The sequence below is a fragment of the Heptranchias perlo genome, chromosome 5 (assembly GCF_035084215.1).
Source record: "Heptranchias perlo isolate sHepPer1 chromosome 5, sHepPer1.hap1, whole genome shotgun sequence".
NCBI classification, from domain to species: domain Eukaryota; kingdom Metazoa; phylum Chordata; class Chondrichthyes; order Hexanchiformes; family Hexanchidae; genus Heptranchias; species Heptranchias perlo.
This window is the reverse complement of record NC_090329.1, coordinates 41,193,451-41,214,038: the sequence shown is the minus strand read 5'-3', so window position 1 is coordinate 41,214,038 and position 20,588 is coordinate 41,193,451. Positions and strand designations below refer to the sequence as shown.

General features: G+C 45.4%; 1 protein-coding gene across 2 annotated transcripts in view; it reads right to left on the bottom strand.

Moving 5' to 3' along the window:
- greb1 (growth regulating estrogen receptor binding 1) overlaps window positions 1–20,588 on the bottom strand; it is a 205,571-nt gene that overhangs the window by 6,335 nt on the left and 178,648 nt on the right. Inside the window, exons 30-32 of one of the 2 annotated variants that reach the window (XM_067984281.1) lie at window positions 12,008–12,143; window positions 5,814–6,014; window positions 1,768–1,906 (exon numbers count right to left, since the gene is read on the bottom strand). In XM_067984281.1, the coding sequence (XP_067840382.1) occupies window positions 1,768–1,906; window positions 5,814–6,014; window positions 12,008–12,143 (476 nt within the window). The remainder of the gene's footprint in view (window positions 1–1,767; window positions 1,907–5,813; window positions 6,015–12,007; window positions 12,144–20,588) is intronic. The other variant, XM_067984280.1, reaches the window with a different exon arrangement.

Sequence of the window (20,588 nt, the reverse complement as noted above, 5' to 3'; positions counted from 1 at the left end):
CTAATTATATAAACTGAATCAAACAGGATAATTAACAGTCATATTAATTCCAGCATCATTGGAACTAATCCTCAAAGGATTTTAGTGCACTGATGAATTTCTTCTAACCTCTTTTCCCAAGTTATTTTACCTAATTAATGCTTGCATATGGTACTTTCTCTAAATTGTGTATCATAAATCTTCATATTTATTTGGTCTTTTCCATCTCCTTACTGATATGATGAGACACTGTGAGGGCTGACTACTCCATAGCAACATTAAAGGAATGTGTCCTGATTGTGAGTCCCCTACAAGATTATAGCCCTAGGCCAGATCTCATGTTTAGGTCAGGAACAGAAAACCCACTGGAGCTGCACCCAACACTCTGTATTCTGAAAGAAATACAGAGCCACTTCATGCACCAATGCATCATTTCTACCTGCAGACTATGCCAGACAATGCTATCAGCTATAAAACTCAGATCTCTGTATGCAGAAATTCAAATGCAGTGTAATTTATCACTTGTTGAACCAGCAGTGCTGCAGCATGCACCTGTGTTTTGCCCATTGCTGCCTCCATGCAATTTCTTCTAGTCCTTTCTCTGTGCTCCGGCAACAGCTAGGGTCAGACTTACAAGCCATTTTTTTTAAACATAGTTGTCTCTAGCTGTATCTTTTTGTTACGCTACCACATCTGGACAGTAGTAGTAAAATAGCAGTAAAGAAATAGCTAACACTATCATACAGCACCTTATCACATTGTCAGAAGATTCCAAAGCACTTTATGTCCAATAAATTATCTTTGAAGTAAAATGGCTGTTACAAAAGCCAATGTAGCAGCCAATTTGTACATAGCAAAGTCCCATAAACAACAAATGAATTGAATGACCTATTAATTTTGTTTTTTTTAGTGGTGTTGGTACTGTTAGAAGTATGCTTTAACCTCGCAGAACACCAGAGAGTGAAAGAATGAGCTGCTCCCATGTTTTATCTTTGTATAATAATTCTATACTAGCAAAACAGAAGACTTGTGGAAAAGGGTTCAGTTCCCTAGCAACTTGACGTCACTTAAGCCGTTAGCCTTGGCTCAGTGGTAGCATTCTCACCTTATAGCAATATTCAAAGAAGAGTAGGGGAGTTCTCTCCATGTCCTGGCCTCAACCAGGACTGGTTATTTAACTCATTGCTGTTTGTGGGACCTTGCTGTATGCAAATTGGTTGTCATGTTTCCCTGTGTTGCAACAGTGATTACACTAAATACTCAATTAGCTGCGAAGTGCTTTGGGGCATCCTGAGGCCAAGATTGGTATTATATAAACGCAACTTCTTTCCTCTTTATCTCATCATTATAGCCTGGAGTCCTATCCTCAATTGGTGTTTTATTAATTAAAGGCACATTTGCCTCATAGCAGCATCTGAAAAAATGGTCACCATAGAAAGTATATTGGACAAGCACTTGCAGATTTAGATTCAGGCACTGCCATGGACAGGGAGAATACAGAGTGCTTGTACTGTCAGTAGCAAATCTACAAATAATCTCCCTGGGGAAAATACCAGACACTTAAAGTTCATTGCTAAGTTTAGCAAGTTGAAGTTTACTGTGTCAACCATTTTGAAATAAGTTTTAAAATATTTCTTCAAGATGTACAATGAGGGGCAATGTTTAAAATGAGATCTTTTAAAATGACAATCTCTGAAAGTCTATTTTAAAAAAATATAGCCACAAGACAGAAAACTTTTACAAAGCATGAGGACCAGGATAGAAAAGCTTAATAAAACACAACCTTACCTTTCAGAAAGTGGAATTTTTTCAAAATACTAGCTGTGACAAAAGAGTCACAGAGATACAAAAGGAGTCCACTGAAAGCAAGGCCGGAGCTGTTGATATTTAAAGAATGAGGACGAGAACTCACAAAGCAAACAGTAATCTGAAATATTTAAAAAATGAGATTGCAAATGTCACGACATCCTGAAATCTTTCACTTTACACTTTAAAATAAAATAATTGATTGAAGTAACAAGTTTCAGACAGGAATTAATACAATTTTGAACACCGCGGATTTCTTCTCTAGGCTACCAATAAAAATACATTAGGGGTGACATTGGATAGTGTTGGTCTGCGCCAGAATGAGTAAGCCCGAAGGCACACTCAATATTGGGCGTTGGGTCTCATTTAGTCTGCGCATCCCCAGGCAGCTCACCGGCAAAGCTAATTTAAATTTTGTGTCATTGGCAGCGGCCCTCAGGTAGGTCCTGGGAGGAGGGTGGACGTGATCAGGAGGGGGAGAGGTGATCAGGACATGATTGGGGGGGTGGGGGTGGGGGGGGGGAATGATTTGGAGGGGGGGTAAGTGATCTGAAGAGGGGTAAGCAATTATGAGGGGTAGGGATGAGATCGGAAGGGGGATACGATTGGGGGAGGTGGAGGTAAACGGGAGAGGGGGAGACAATCGGGTGAGGTGAATTGAGAGGGGGAGGGCGATCGGGAACGGGCTGAGATAGGCTGGCAACAATCTTCAAGACTGCTGTGCAGCCCGGTGGAGCACTCCTGCTCTTTTCGGCTCCACATTCAGGTAAGTATTTTTTTAAAGTTAATTTTTGGTGCTGGCCTCCAGCGGTCCCTTTAAGGACCACTGATTAGGTCTCGTGTAAACTTGGTTTGAAAGTGTAAAAAATTGACAGTAAACTGTTCACTGATCGTACTCCTACAACTGCTTTTCCTTGCACTGTACAGAGGTTTGAGTAGTCACAGACACAAATGAGTGCACAAAAACTCTTGTTCTTTTAGCAGTACTTTACTATAAATCCTTAACATCCAGAAGTAAAAAAAAATCAGCTTTACTCAAATCCTGTACAATTTGACAGTAGCAGTTTACTCAAATAGACACAAAAATTATATATACTGCAAATAAAATATAAATAAGAGTATTGAAAATGGTATATAATTTTATGGCAAGGATCTTATGATATGACGACCTCTTCTGAAGGGCAGGGATTAACAACCCTTGAACACTGAATTTAAAATGCAACGGCAGCAATGTGCAGAAGGTTCGAAAACAACCGATAAGAATGAAGCTTCGAGAAGCAGGCTTTTGGTTCTCAAAACAACTGATAAGAATAAAATGGATAAACAGTGCTGAGACCGTTAGAAATCCTTGGGAAAAACAACTAAAACTATTGCACCTGGGTTCACACAGTACGGTTTTGAGTGGCCCAGCCAACCATCCACCATTAATGCAACAGTGGGTGAGTGACTAAAATGGAACTTCTCCTGACTTTTACTCACACCCCAACTAGCAAAAACCATATAAAGATGGCACATCATGGCAGATTCTTTATTGCAGCTAGAGGAGCCTTTAAGATGCTTCACCTAGAGGAAGGACATCCAACAACATCCAACAGCAAGAAGAAGAAACTTCAAGAGCTACGAGAGAGCTGATCACTCCTCTGCCTTGATGCTGAAATCCTTGGTTTTAAGGTTGTATGTATTGCTTGATGCTTGTGTGAATTGTTTAAATCATTAAATAATCACTTTGACTAACGAACCTACAGCGTACGTATGATTTTCTTTGAATGACTATTGTCCAGGTTCGCGAATCACTGGAACATCTGTATCCCGACACTTGTGCCCTCCCCCCCACTCTCACCCTGCATTAGTCTCAGACTTACTCGCTTCAGCTGTAAGATTAACATTGCAGCTGAGCAAATCTTCAAGACCACAGCCGATGGTGCAATGCGATCAGGAGACCGCTTGAAAAAAATGATGGTTCCCCGCCAGCTGATGAAATGGGTAGCTCTCAAAAGGCACACTACCCTTGGAGCTTAGAATTAGGAAGGGAAAGAAGCCGTTTCTATTGTCACATCCCTCAGTCTCAAAATGGGGACCTCCATAGCTGCTGTTATACTACCATTTTTGAGTCAGTGTGAAGCATTTTTTGCTTCACAGTGAGGTACCCATTGCTTCCTCCTTACAAGCAACAACGCCAACTGCTCTATGCTCCTCTCTCGCCGATCATTCAATACAGCATGGCTACTGGGAGCCAACCTCACCACCTCCTTCCCATCCCACTCATTCCACCCATCACGTCCCTTGGACTCTGCCGGCGGATCGGCAATCAACAGCCACCCCTACATTTCCCTCTAGAATATCTGTTCACTCACGAACAAGGCCCTTGCCATCCACAACCTTATTGTGAATGATTGCATTGACATCCTGGCTTTGACTGAAACCTGGCTCACGGATGGAGACACCTTGTCCCTTACTGAAGCCTCCCTGCCTGGATATACTTTCCACCATCCGCCCCGCCCAAACAGCCATGGTGGTGGTGTGGCTCTTATCACCAGTCACACTTTGGTCTCTCCCACTACTCCTCTGGTACCTTCTCCTCCTTTGCGCACATCACCTCGTTTCACCCCTCTTGCTTCTCTTTTAAAAATCCTCGTTATCTAATCCCACCCGAGATTCTCAATCAAAATATCCTCCTTCCTTTTCTCCCTCAGCCTCTGTATTGAGCAAAGACTCCTCCTCAGTGATTTCAATGTATATCTTAATTCTGCTTGCCTTCTCTCCTCTGAATTCACTGCCCTCCTGTCATCCCTAAACCTCGCCCTCCATATAAACTATCCTACCCATATTCACTGCTGCAGCCTCAACCTTGTCATCTCATGTGGCCTCTCTACTCCCATGTTCTCGATCATTGACAAGGCCATCTCCAACCATTTCCTTGCATCCCTCACCACCCCCATCCGAGCCCACATCCTTCTGCGACTACTCCTGGAATAAACTCTCCCCTAAATCACTTACAATTGAACTTACAAACTCCCAGCTGTGACCCTTCATTTGCAACAATATTCCTGCAGGTATCGAATTTCTTAGTTATTCCCTCACCTCCACCTTTGTTGCACTTATCCCCAGCAAAACCTTTACTCTCCCCATCCTAGTATGACCCTCATATACACTCCCTCAAGTCCAAGGGATGCAGAATTTAGGGTATCTGTTGCACAACTGGTTGAGCCATCCATCACCAGATCTTCCTGGACCAGCGTTCATCTTCCTCTGCCCACTACTCCAGGATCATCTTGGAGAGCAAGCATAACCTGTGGCTCCTTTTCTGCACTACCAATCATCTCCTGAAACCCCTCCCCCTGCCCACCTTTACCCTCACCTCCAACAACAAGTACGAGGAACTGTGGACTTCTTTATCACTAAGATTGAGATCATCTGTTCAGCTGCCTCTGTTGCTTCCTCCCTTCCCCTTGCTCATCAAGCCAAACCTCTCCACAGGTTACCCCTGCTCTAGCTTGAATCCACATCTTTCCCTAGCTTCTCTCCTATCTCCCCTCATGCCCTCTCCGAGCTCACCTTTTCCATGAGACCCATCTCCTACTCTCTTGACTGCAGGAGTGCTCCCCTTGACCCCAAAGAAAACCTCAGGCCCCCTCTGCTCCGGGCATCCCCCTCTCCAGTTCCCGGCAGTGGCCTCCTGCCGTCCGAAATCCCTCTCTCGCCAGCTGGCTAGGTAATGATTCTGGGTGGATTTGGGCAGGAGCCTCATTTAAACCATGGAAATGAGGCTCGGGAGTTAAAGTGGCCCGGAGTTAAAATCCCACAAAGTGAGGAGTGTGGCTTATGCTGGTACTGGCAAAAACACAGAGCAGGAGGACTGGCTGTAACACTTGAAGCCCGCTTACTAGCTCATTTAGAAGTTTATTACTTTACACCTCTCTCATGCGACCGAAGTACATGATCAGACAGTTTCAAAGTAGACAGCCAACTTTCAAATTATAATTATTAATGAGAGATACTCTACAGATTTTGTGATATCAGCACCATACCTCTCGTCCTAGGTTGAGATAACAGTCTACTGACAGCACTGGATGACTGTAGTTCCTTACAGACAATGGAAAAAGACGATTACTTGTGTGCTGCAGATACTTTTCAAGCAGTAACTGAGCTGGTGCAGCTAAAAATGTATGTTTGCTGTCAGGAGCACAGATATACTGAGATGGGGAAATGGACATGGGCACATCAGGGACCTGCAACAAACACAAATACATTCAGTGTGGTCATCAAAGGGCAATATGCTTGAGCTTGTCCTTCACAAGGTTTCTAGATAATATACATAAATACATGGAAAAGAACAGCGTGATAGGCATTCTATTCTTTGAACGAGATACTAAAATGAGGAATTGGGTGTAGGATTGATCTTAAGTTCTGACCGTGAAGCAAGAAACAGAAAAGTGAAGAACATGAAATGGATTGGCTGGTGCAGTAGGTTAACACACAGTCTGTCTGTCTCTGGAACCTGGCTTCAGTCCAACTCCGACTGATGAGATGAGCGACCTCACTCTCTGACAGCTGTAGGCTGAGATGGGTTTGGGCAGACGCAATCCAGTTTCTAGTGCCTACAAGAACTGCACAAAACCCATGGGGTCCAATAACACAGTTTCACAGTGTGACATCAGTGCTGCTGCTCTTTGGGCACGGCACATAGCTGTGATGCAGAAAGCTGGCCTTATGCTATAATGCAAGTTCAGCTCGCTTTCGTGAGATCAGTGTTCCTGGTGCACAGTGCATTTTGTACACGGTATACGGGGAGTATCCTCATAGAATCATAAAATGATACAGCACAGGAGGCCTTTCAGTCCATCGTGCCTGTACCAGCTCTTTGAAAGAGGTATCCAATTAGTCCCTCTCCCTTGCCCTTTCCCCACAGCCCTGCAAATACTACACTGGGGAAAAGGGGCAGGTTACCTTGAACCAGCAGTTTTAAAGGACTCCTGATCATCGTAAAGCCGTCTTGTTTCTGAAGCGTGGAAGAATTGACTATAGCAAGCGCACGCTGCAGAATGACTCCATTTAATGAAGCAGCTTTCCAGGAGCTATTTGAAGGACGTCTTGCAAAAAGGGGTGGTCGTTTTTGGAGCTAAGGCTACCCTCCAGTGAAGAGCAGTACCGAAGCAGTCTAACTGGAGGTAGCTGAAAGAATGAATGCCGTCTCCCCAGTGCACCAAACCTGGGAGCAGTTGGGGGAGAAATGTGCTGGCCTCAGGGTGTGCTCATATCTTGCTTCATTTTGTAATATTGCCTTACAAGATGCGTTAACAGAACCTCATGTAAAATTTTGGGTGGCATCGCTGAGGAAGAATACACCACACTCTGGCAAATGTTTGGATACTTTCCAAATGTCCATGTTTTACCAGAAAATCATGTATTGCTGCCATGGCATTGTGTGTGCGTGGCCCATTATCTGTGACAAGCAACAAACATCAAGCACAATGTCACACAAGGGGGGGGAATTGTAATTCCCCATGACGGGTGGGAGAGGTCAGGGGGTGGGGGTTAAATTGGTAAGTATGTGAAACCCGACCCCAATCCGCAGTGAACACTCCTACTTCCGGTTTAACTGCAGCGGGTTTGGGGGCGTCCAAGTAACCTGCACCCCACCCCCCACACCCCCGGCCAAGCAAACCTTCTGCCGCGATCTCTCCCTCCTCGCAATCGGCCAAGCCGCACCCCCAGCGATTGGCCAACAACACCCCGCGATCTCTCCCCCACTCCTTGTTGCCATGCTCTGGCACCCCTCCTCCCCCACTCCTCGCTGCCATGCTCTGGCACCCCTCCTCCCCCACTCTTCAATGCTGCGTTCTGGCTTCCTCCTCCCCCCTCCCCCACCCACCAACCCATGATCTTCTCCAACCACTGTGGACTGTCCTCAGTGGTCCCCGGCTGCAGCTTTCTAACGCTGGCTTTTCCACCCAGCAGTCAGCCAGCCTCTCAATCTGGCCGGCTGCCGGGCAGGAAATGGGATAAAAAAATGCTGAGAAGGTCCTGCCAGTAAATTCACCACGACCTCCACCTTCCCGAGATTTCCAGGTTTCCAAGCCACAGACACACGCCCCCACTCCCTCCCCGCTTCCCACTAAATATCAGGGCCAAGATATCTTTACAGACTCACATTAGGTGGATGTTGGCCTGGACATTTGGGCGAGATACGTCTTCTCTCAGATTGCTCTTTCCAACATATATCCCTTTACTACCTGCTTTCAAGAGAAAGCTGCAGATAACAGACGCTAGTGTATGCAGACCGTAGCGGGGGCAGGTTCACCCTACATACAACCCTTGACTTCATGACGAGGGGGCCTGGAGATTCTGGGCATGGAATCAAAAGAGGCAATGGGGGAGGGAGATCTAAGGCCTTCCCCAAATTCATGGTTACAATCATCCTTTGTTTTTCATTCTTTATCTCTGCACTGCAGCATAACACACAGGAATATCTTGCCATGTAACTTTTTTTTCAAGTTACTCTCAACAATCTAAAATCTGTTCTTCAGCTTTTGTAGGTTCCCAACAGGACCTAATGGGCAATCACAACCAGGCATCTCACAGTACCTTGTGTCAATCACTCCTACAGTGACAGGCACCAATACAGATACACCCACTCCCAGAGGAGGGAGAGGTCAATTAGTGAGTTGCAGAGGGAGTAATTGGTGAAGCTCAAAGCATGAGTGAGCAGGAAAAAATGCAGGTGGATTTGGTGGAGCTGCAACCTGCTGGCCAGAGGGTCAACTCAAGAGAGCAGTTCAGCCAGGAATTCAAACCTTACAAACATCAATAATTTATAACCTCCTCTAGCCCTACAACTTCCCCAGAACTCTCTGTTCTTCTGACTTGGGCATTTTGTTCATTCCCTGACCCTTTGCCCCACCATTGGCAGTGATGCCTTCAGCCCTACGCTCTTGAATTCTTTTCCTAATCCACTTCTTTAAGGGTCTCCTTAACGCCTACCTCTTTGAACAAGCTTTTGGTTACCCTTCCTGATATCTACTTCTTTGGCTCGGAATCCATTTTTGTCAGATTAGGTCTCTGTGAAAAGTGCCTCAGGATGTTTCTCTTATGATAAAGACACTAAATGCAAGTAGTTGTTGCTGTTGATGTCATTTGAATGTGTCAAGCAGTTTGGGAGCATCTATAGAGAAGTCTACAATAAACATCTTTACAATCGCTGCACTGAGCTACAGACTACAGCTATATATGGAGTAAACGTTCATTCCAACAACAACTTGCATTTATATAGCACCTTTAACGTAGTCCCGACGCACTTCACAGGAGCATTATCAAACAAAATTTGACCCGAGCCACATAAGGAGATATTAGGACAGGTGACCAAAAGCTTGGTCAAAGAAGTTGGTTTTAAGGATTGTCTTAAAGGAGGAGAGAGAGGTGGTGAGAGGTGGAGAGGTTTAGGGAGGAAATTCCAGAGCTTAGGGCCTAGGCAGCTGAGTGCACGACCGCCAATGGTGGAATGATTAAAATCGGGGTTGCGCAAGAGGCCAGAATTGGAGGAGCGCAGAGATCGCGGAGGGTTGTAGGGCTGGAGAAGGTTACAGAGATAGAGAGGGGCAAGGCCATGGAGGGATTTGAAAACAAGGATGAGAGTTTTAAAATTGAGGCTTTGCCGGACCGGGAGCCAATGTAGGTTAGCGAGCACAGGGCTGATCAGTGCACGGGACTTGGTGCGAGTTAGAATACAGGCAGCAGAGTTTTGGATGAGCTCAAATTTATGGAGGACGAAAGATGAGAGGCTGGCCAGGAGAGCAAAGAAATAGGATCTTTGCAGTAGAGTGTTACTTGATTGAGGTACAAAGCTCCGCAATAACATACTTAATGAATACTTTGGCTGGCTCCAATCAACAGTGGTTGGTTACCGTAGTGGTTATGTTACTGGACGAGTAATCCAGAGGCTTGGACCAATAATCCAGTGAACATGAGTCAACCACTTCTACAGTGGCAGGCACCAGTGCAAAACCTGAATTCTCAAATATGGCAGTTTGAGAATTTGAATTCAGTTTTAAAAATATGGAAATTAAAGAGCTGGTGCTAGTAAATCTGAGAATGAAGCTGTCAGGTTGTCGTGAAATTCCAACTGGTTCACTAATGTCCTTTAGGGAACCTGCCATCCTTACTTGGTCGAGACTATATGTGACTCCAGTCAATGTGGTTGACTCTAAACTGCCGTCTGAAGTGGCCCAGCAAGCCACTCCGTTGTATCCAATCGCTAGAACAAAGCCCACCACCACCTTCTTAAGGGCAAATCAGGATGGGCAAAAAAGTCATTCTGGCTAGCGATGCCCACATCCCAAGAATGAATGGAAAAAAGTCTGTTTTCTCTGCCTTCACCGTGTAGGGGAACCAGATAATGCAGGGTCCAATCTTATACCTGCGCAACAGTCTGCTCCCATACTGATCACTGGCAATACTAAGGAAGCACCCAGCATTCAGGGAACGGCAGGAGCTGGCACAGATGACAGAGATGTCGTTCTGGGCAAAGACACATCTGTTTTACCAGGTGCTCTGCTCAAATGATACAGATGTGCTACACAGCACACTGCATGAATACCTGTGGCAACTGGCCCAGCACAATGAGGTGGTGGACCGCCTCCATCCTCACTACTGGCAACTGCAGTTCTCCATCTCACTTCTTCTTCCCACTGAGGAAACATTTAAAACGAGCACATGGTTAATCAGTAGACGATACATATGGAAGCACCACATACACACTTTTGCTAAGGGCAATGCACACTGAATACACATGCAGCACACACTTGTAAGGGTTAATAACAGTTGGGATGACTGATACTGTAGAGCCCTGACAACTTTTTTGGTATGAGTGAGATTAAGATAGTTGGAGAGAAGTTATATTGCACAGCTGTGATTAATGGAGACAATGCTTTATTTGGGAAGCGTACTGGGCATATTTGCAGATGACTGTCATGCCATACACGTTTCAGGCACTTAATTAAATGTATTATCTATTACATACTGCCTTATTATCTATTACAGCCTGACTCTTGCTGAATGACTGGTTCCTTTTGCAGACAAATCTTATATCATCTTCTATCACTGGTTGCTGCTGTCCGTCTTTTCCTGCCTGCTCAATGTCAAAGCTCCTCGCCAAGGCAAAGATAACTTTGGACACCTTGGCCAGGCTCCACTGCAAGCCTCCTCTGATCCTGACCTTCCTGCTCCAGAGCCAACAGGTAGAGCTGGATGGCCATCATGATACCAATAGGTCCTATTCAGGCAAAGCAGAATTATACTTCCATCGACTAAAACCCGCAAATAGCAAGTGGATTGCAGCTTTACTAATGTGTGTATAACTGCAGTACTGAAACCCAAGGAAGTCATGAAATTAATAATTAAATTGCTGGGTCAACAGTTAGATGCTCAATGCAACGATCAAGGAGGCTCCCTATTAAGGAACAGGAATGAGCATAGTTGAACAGACTGATCATCCAATGCCTGCTTTATAGGGGGCAAAGACCTCATTAACAATTTTGTTCCCTGAAGCCTTAATAAGCCTTGCAAATGTCTGGTGTGCAGGCCCTCAGCAGCACAGGCACTTCACCACTGCATTATACTGCACAGCAGGCCTCAGTACCTGATTAAATGGATCGCCTCGATCCGATGCACATCAGCATTCCAGTTGCCAAGCATCATATCATTGGCTCCATAGATCGTGCCAACTGACACTAAATTAACAATCTTGCACAAGTCACAAGGATCGTTTGTATGGAAATTAAAATTTTACACTAGCACAGTGGTAGTTGAACCTTGGACTCATTCAAGAGATAGATCACGTGATGCAGGAATGTAATTTTTTGTTTATTCCGGATGGATGAGCTAAACTGGACCAAATGGCCTCTTTTGTCTGTATCAATCTAGTCATCTGCCAAAGTCAGATAAAGGCACATTGTTGGGGTAGAGTTCAAGGGCCCTTAATCTGTAGCTAATCCACTCTGTATATGATCTAGGAGACTTTGATGTCAACATTGGGAACAAAAATAGAAAATAATCAACTTCCTAGTACTGCCATCATTACCAAGATTTATCATAGATTCAATGGCAAAAAAATAACAATTACGGAACACGTAATGATTAATAAGTATTGCCGTCATCTGGTTCTTACAAATTTTCACGGTTGGACAACTGCAGAATGGCACATTTGGTCATGTTCCCTGAATAGTACCTTTGACTTAATAAGGAAGGTTCTGTGTCCCCCGATGGCAATTTGTTTCTTCATAACACTGAAGCGGTTAAAACGACAGATAAGAAGACCAGCACTATGGACTCGAAGATTGAAATCCACTTCATCACAGGTAAATCTAAAAGAAGGTATAAACACATGCAATTATTCTTTTGCTGAACAATTACAGGAAACATTTTTCCTTGAACAAGGAAGAAGATGCTGCCAGAGTCTCAGTAAAGGAAGATATAGTTAAGATACTGGATGGGCTAAAAATTGAGAAAGAAGAGGTACTAGAAGGGCTAGCTGTACTTAAAATAGCTAAGCCACCTGGTCCGGATGGGATGCAACCAAGGATGCTGAGGGAAGTAAGGGTGGAAATTGAGGCGCTACTGGCCATAATCTTCCAGACATCCTTAGATATGGGGGTGGTGCCAGAGGACTGGAGAATTGCAAATGTTACGCCCTTGTTCAAAAAGATCCCAGCAACTATAGGCCAGTCAGTTTAACCTCGGTGGTGGGGAAACTTTTGGAAACGATAATCGAGGACAGAATTATCAGTCACTTGGACGAGTGTAGATTGATTAGGAGAAGCCGGCATGGATTTGTTAAAGACAAATCGTGTTTAAATGACTTGATAGAGTTTTTTGATGAAGTAACAGAGGGTAGATGAGGGTAATGCAATTGATGTGGTGCATATGGATTTTCAAAAAACATTTGATAAAGTGCCACATGGTAGGCTTGCTATTAAGATTGAGGCCCATGGAATAAAGGGGGCAATAGCAACGTTGATGCAGAATTGGCTAAATGACAGGAAACAGAGAGTTGTTTTTCGGAATGGAGGGAGGTGTGTAGTGGTGTTCCTCAGGGGTCGGTGCTGGGACCACTGGTTTTCTTGATATATATTAATGACTTAGACTTGGGAGTACAGGGCACAATTTCAAAATTTGCGGATGACACAAAACTTGGAAGAGTAGTGAATAGTGAGGAGCATAATGATAGACTTCAAGAGGATATAGATAGGCTGGTGGAATGGGCGATCACATGGCAGATGAAGTTTAATGCGGAAAAATGCGAGGTGATGCATTTCAGTAGGAAAAATGAGGAGAGGCAATATAAACGAGAGGGCACAATTCTAAAAGGGATAAAGGAACAGAGGGATCTGGGGGTGTATGTAAATTAATGGAACTCAAGGCGGATAAATCCCCTGGACCTGATGGCTTACATCCTAGGGTCTTGAGGGAAGTGGCAGTGGGGATTGTGGATGCTTTGGTAATAATTTTCCAAAATTCTCTGGACTCGGCAAAGGTCCCAGCAGATTGGAAAACTGCTAATGTAACACCCTTATTTAAAAAGGGTAGTAGGCAGAAGGCTGGAAATTATAGACCAGTTAGCCTAACATCTGTGGTGGGTAAAATTTTGGAGTCTATTATTAAGGAGACAGTAGCAGAACATTTGGATAAACATAATTTAATAGGACAAAGTCAGCATGGTTTTACGAAGGGGAAGTCATGTCTGACAAATTTGCTTGAGTTCTTTGAGGACATAACGTACAGGGTGGATAAAGGGGAACCAGTGGACGTGGTGTATTTAGACTTCCAGAAGGCATTCGACAAGGTGCCACATAAAAGATTATTGCTCAAGATAAAGAATCACTGGATTGGGGGTAATGTTCTGGCATGGGTGGAGGATTGGTTATCTAACAGGAAGCAGAGAGTTGGGATAAATGGTTCATTCTCGGGCTGGCAACCAGTAGCCAGTGGTGTTCCGCAGGGGTCGGTGCTGGGTCCCCAACTCTTTACAATCTATATTAACGATTTGGAGGAGGGGACCGAGTGTAACATATCAAAGTTTGCAGATGATACAAAGATGGGACGGAAAGTGGAGAGTGAGGAGGACATAAAAAACCTACAAGGGGATATAGACAGGCTGGGTGAGTGGGCGGAGATTTGGCAGATGCAATACAATATTGGAAAATGTGAGGTTATGCACTTTGGCAGGAAAAACCAGAGAGCAAGTTATTATCTTGATGGCAAGAGACTGGAAAGTACTGCAGTACAAAGGGATCTGGGGGTCCTAGTGCAAGAAAATCAAAAAGTTAGTATGCAGGTGCAGCAGGTGATCAAGAAGGCCAACAGAATGTTGGCTTTTATTGCTAGGGGGATAGAATATAAAAACAGGGAGGTATTGCTGCAGTTATATAAGGTATTGGTGAGACCGCACCTGGAATACTGCATACAGTTTTGGTCTCCATACTTAAGAAAAGACATACTTGCTCTCGAGGCAGTACAAAGAAGGTTCACTCGGTTAATCCTGGGGGTGAGGGGGTGGACATATGAGGAGAGGTTGAGTAGATTGGGACTCCACTCAGTGGAGTTCAGAAGAATGAGAGGCGATCTTATTGAAACATATAAGATTGTGAAGGGGCTTGATCGGGTGGATGCGGTGAGGATGTTCCCAAGGATGGGTGAAACTAGAACTAGGGGGCATAATCTTAGAATAAGGGACTGCAGGAGGGGAAACTTCTTCACTCAGAGGGTAGTAGGTCTGTGGAATTTGCTGCCCCAGGAAGCTGTGTAAGCTACATCATTGAATAAATTCAAAGCAGAAATAGACAGTTTCCTAGAAGTAAAGGGAATTAGGGGTTACGGGGAGCAGGCAGGAAATTGGACATGAATTTAGATTTGAGGTTAGGATCAGATCAGCCATGATCTTATTAAATGGCGGAGCAGGCTCGAAGGGCCGATTGACCTACTCCTGCTCCTATTTCTTATGTTCTTATGTGCACAAATCGTTGAAGGTGGCAAGGCAGGTTGAGAAAGCGGTTAAAAAAGCATATGGGGTTCTGGGCTTTATAAATAGAGGCATAGAGTACAAAAGCAAGGAAGTCATGATGAATCTTTATAAAACACTGGTTTGACCACAACCGGAATATTGGGTCCAGTTCTGGGCACCGCACTTTAGGAAGGATGTGAAGGCCTTAGAGAGGTGCAGAGGAGATTTACTAGAATGATTCCAGGGATGAGGGACTTGAATACGTGGATAGACTGGAGAAGCTGGGGTTGTTCTCCTTGGAACAGAGAAGGTTAAGAGGAGATTTGGTAGAGGTATTCAAAATTGTGAAGGGTCTAGACAGAGTAGATAGAGAGAAACTGTTCCCATTGGCGGAAAGGTCAAGAACCAGAGGGAATAGATTTAAGGTGATTGGCAAAAGAACCAAAGATGACACGAGGAAAAACTTTTTTACACAGCGAGTGGTTAGAATGCATTGCCAGAGGGAGTGGTGGAGGCAAATTCAATCATGGCCTTCAAAAGGGACGTGGATAAGTACTTCAAACGAAAAAATTTGCAGGGCTACGGGGAAAGGGCGGGGGAGTGGGTCTAGCTGGATTGCTCGTGCATTGGGCTGGGGCAGACTTGATGGGCTGAATGGCCTCCTTCCATGCTGTAACCTGTCTATGATTCTATAACTGTAACCCTACTAACTCCAATTTGTTATATTTTAAGCTGTAGTAAACAAAGAAAATATCAGAGTGCAAACTGAGACTTGCTGGGCTGGCATGTTCATGTACCAACTAACTCTGTTAGTGTGCAGCTAATTATAAGTTTCCCCTTGTGATTCCCCAATGACGAGCTCCCGATTTCAATGTCCTATTCAGGGACACAGTGGCAATGGTATAATGGGGTGGAGCTCTGCGTGAGTAAAAATGCCTTTAAAAATTAGGTGTACATGACAATTAACTATTGGAATATATTCTACTCCGGTTCAACATTACTGATTACTCCCATAAGTGAATCTTACGTCCTCGTGATCCAGAGTGTGCCTTTACCTGCCCAATGCCTAGGTAAAAAATAGTGAAGCCCACGGATTGAACACAGAACGCCTCGCCACTGCATGCAGGCTTACTGGAATGCATCACATGGCAACTACGTGACTCTCTCTTGGGAGAGAATATACAATCGAGACTCAGGCTATGAACCAACAGATTATTGAAATAAAGTAGGTAAGTAAACAGTAATTAGCATAGAACAGTGTATTACAAACTTTGCTATCCTTCACAATACATCAAACCAATAAAGTTGTTTCTCCCTGAGCTACCACTCTAAGTACATTGAACTATGAAAATGGCTGAACACTTACTTAGTGTACATTTAAACTATCAGGTGGCCACCCGATAGTGGTGGCTGGAGACTTGGTCCATTTCAAGGGCTAGCCCTTATTAACATGTATATGTGGTTGGCTGTGGGCAACAAACAGATATCCTGATGCAGCTCACCAGCTCCAGGCCAGTGTAATATCAGGTGACCCAGAGGTGGATCCAGCCACAAGAGGAGGTAGGTTTGGGGGGGAGGGGTGGGGGGTGGGGGGTGGAGCTTGAGACAGCAACAGCCCAGGTTATTCTTGTGGAGCCCGGAGGAGCGCTCCTGCTCCTCCTGGCCCAACAAAAATAATGTTATCACTTACCTTATCGAGCCTCTTCTGCTGTTTCACCAGGTTTTACTGAGCGGACACTCTGCCCAGTAGGCAGGTAAAAAGGCAGTGGAGTCCTATGTATGTCTTAAGAAATATGGCTGCTTCATCAATGACTTTCCCTCCATCATAAGGTCAGAAATGGGGATGTTCGCTGATGATTGCAGAGTGTTCAGTTCCATTCGCAACCCCTCGGATAATGAAGCAGTCCGAGCCCGCATGCAGCAAGACCTGGACAACATCCAGGCTTGGGCTGATAAGTGGCAAGTAACATTCGCGCCAGACAAGTGCCAGGCAATGACCATCTCCAACAAGAGAGAGTCTAACCACCTCCCCTTGACATTCAATGGCATTACCATCGCCGAATCCCCCACCATCAACATCCTGGGGGTCACCATTGACCAGAAACTTAACTGGACCAGCCATATAAATACTGTGGCTACAGGAGCAGGTCAGGGGATGGCTACTCTGCGGCAAGTGACTCACCTCCTGACTCCCCAAAGCCTTTCCACCATCTACAAGGCACAAGTCAGGAGTGTGATGGAATACTCTCCACTTGCCTGGATGAGTGCAGCTCCAACAACACTCAAGAAGCTCGACACCATCCAGGACAAAGCAGCCCACTTGATTGGCACCCCATCCACCACCCTAAACATTCACTCCCTTCACCACCGGTGCACAGTGGCTGCAGTGTGTACCATTTACAGGATGCACTGCAGCAAATCGCCAAGGCTTCTTCGACAGCACCTCCCAAACCTGCGACCTCTACCACCTAGAAAGACAAAAGCAGCAGGTACATGGGAACAACACCACCTGCACGTTCCCCTCCAAGTCACACACCATCCCGACTTGGAAATATATCACCGTTCCTTCATCGCCGCTGGGTTAAAATCCTGGAACTCCCTTCCTAACAGCACTGTGGGAGAACCTTCACCACGCGGACTGCAGCGGTTCAAGAAGACGGCTCACCACCACCTTCTCGAGGGCAATTAGGGATGGGCAATAAATGCTGGCCTCGCCAGCGATGCCCACATCCCATGAACGAATAAAAAAAACTCTGCCCAGTAGGCAGGCAAAAAGGCAGTGGAGTCCTATGTATGTCTTAGGAAATATGGCGGCGGAGTGGGAACGTGGTGGTAAATCTACCGCACCGCTTCTGCCAGCCATAGGAAGTAAAAATCTGCCCCCTTATGTGGTGACCAAGGGGGGATAAAGAAAAATTTGATAAGGGCCGTTTTTGGGCATAGGTAGCGCGATGTGCTATTACCCCGTGCCCAATGGCCCCTACGCAGGCTGGACGCAAGTTTCGGCCCATCTGAGGACTCACCTGCAATCAGCGTCCCATTCCAGCCTTGCACGTGGAATCAATGCAATTCACACTTTCCACCGCCAGAGGGAGCTCAATCTCTTAAACGGAGGATGTTTCTTCGAAGTCGCTTGAAGGGAGCTGGTACCTGTTATTTGCTGAAAATAACAGTCTGCTGTCTGCACAGAGTCTGAACAGAGATCAGACATCGCACAAGTAAAACAAAGATGCAGGTCCCATCCTTATATTTACACACTGATGAGTTATGTTAAAACATTGAATAAAGGATGCGCACTACTAAATCCCACGTCCTCCAATTTGCACGCCAGACCTCACCAATCTGCCGATCTGAGTTGGTCCCAGGCCTGCGAGAGTGCGTGCACCAAGGTTCTCTGCTGATGCACTAGAGACCTTGGTGCAAGCGATGGACAGAAGGAGGGACATTCTATATCTGCAGTGGGCAGGGGGGGTGGGGGGAACAAGAGGCCCTCCACACATATATCCAAAAGGCAGTGGGAGGCAGCGGGGGACGAAGTCAATGCCAGGCGCACAGCATCATGAACATGGATGCAGTGCAGGAAGAAGTTCAATGTTTTGATATGAGTGGTCAAGGTGAATGAGATCAACTGTCAAGTGGCGTCTCCTACCAACTGCACCACACACTACACCTCCCATCACCCACATACCAACAAACTCTTTCCATCAATACTCAACTGTTCAAACCAGATGCTTCCTCTCACCCTTACACATTACCACTATTTGAAGCCGCCCACCCGCAACTCACAGGCCACACACACTGGCAGCTACTCAACCACGACAGGCACATCACCCAGACACACGTCCTGCTTTCTTATAGAATCATAGAATCATAGAAGTTTACAACATGGAAACAGGCCCTTCGGCCCAACATGTCCATGTCGCCCAGTTTATACCACTAAGCTAGTCCCAATTGCCTGCACTTGGCCCATATCCCTCTATACCCATCTTACCCATGTAACTGTCCAAATGCTTTTTAAAAGACAAAATTGTACCCGCCTCTACTACTGCCTCTGGCAGCTCGTTCTAGACACTCACCACCCTTTGAGTGAAAAAATTGCCCCTCTGGACCCTTTTGTATCTCTCCCCTCTCACTTTAAATCTATGCCCCCTCGTTATAGACTCCCCTACCTTTGGGAAAAGATTTTGACTATCTACCTTATCTATGCCCCTCATTATTTTGTAGACTTTTATAAGATCACCCCTAAACCTCCTATTCTCCAGGGAAAAAAGTCTCAGTCTATCCAACCTCTCCCTACAAGTCAAACCATCAAGTCCCAGTAGCATCCTAGTAAATCTTTTCTGCACTCTTTCTAGTTTAATAATATCCTTTCTATAATAGGGTGACCAGAACTGTACACAGTATTCCAAGTGTGGCCTTACTAATGTCTTGTACAACTTCAATAAGACATCCCAACTCCTGTATTCAATGTTCTGACCAATGAAACCAAGCATGCTGAATGCCTTCTTCACCACCCTATCCACCTGTGACTCCACTTTCAAGGAGCTATGAACCTGTACTCCTAGATCTCTTTGTTCTATAACTCTCCCCAACGCCCTACCATTAACGGAGTAGGTCCTGGCCCGATTCGATCTACCAAAATGCATCACCTCACATTTATCTAAATTAAACTCCATCTGCCATTCATCGGCCCACTGGCCCAATTTATCAAGATCCCGTTGCAATCCTAGATAACCTTCTTCACTGTCCACAATGCCACCAATCTTGGTGTCATCTGCAAACTTACTAACCATGCCTCCTAAATTCTCATCCAAATCATTAATATAAATGCAGGAGAAGGTGGCACATATCAGGAGGCAGCAAGTGGCAGTGGCATTTAGCCCCTCGAGTCTGTTTCACCATTCAATAAGATCATGGTGGACCTGTGACCTAACTCCATATACCCGTCTTAGCCCCATATCCCTGAATACCCTTGGTTCACAGAAATATATCAATTTCAGATTTAACATTCACAAGTGAGCTAGCATCAACTGCTGTCTGCAGAAGAGAGTTCCAAACATCTCCCACCCTTTGCGTGTAGAAGCATTTCCTAACTTCATTCCTGCACGTCATGGCTCTAAATGTTAGGCTATGTCCCCACGTCCTAATATTCAAGTATAGGAGACCTGCAAAAACCGTTACAAATGTCTCGACAGCCAGAAGCAATAATCCAGCCAGTGACCTGTAAATCCTGCATGGTCCCTTTAAATAGCGCTGGTGGGGGGTCCGCCAGGCACTCTAAGACACGTTCAGATGGTCAGAGCAGGCCACCAGTGTCCGCAAGCGTACATTAGTGGTACCCACCCTGACAGAGGCCTGGAAATTTGGAGTGACTCCATGTCACTCTGAGAGTGGGAGAGGCGCCTGCGAAGCGCCCAAGATAAATGTATTCTTTTCCATTGGCTCCAAATGGAGCCAGCAGAGTTTCTGCTTATGGTAATTGATCCCGTTGGCATGACTTCTACTGAGGCCTTAGAAGGGCATACTCGGTGGTATTCTCGGGGTAGGGCGGGAGGTCCCCAGACACTCCCACTTAAAATGAGTGTGTGTTGAGTTGAGCGTTAAGTCCCAAAATGGTATCTATCACTTTATACCATTGCATACTGATTGTATCCATTTTCTCCCTACTTTACATGCTTCCGGCATTCGGTATCTGTGCCTGCACTGACTCCTATACCAAGATGGTGTCCAGCGCATGTCACGCTGGAAACATGCGTGTGCATCCAAGACGCCATCTTGGATGTCGGAGAGGCTGTGGAGGGCCGAAGTA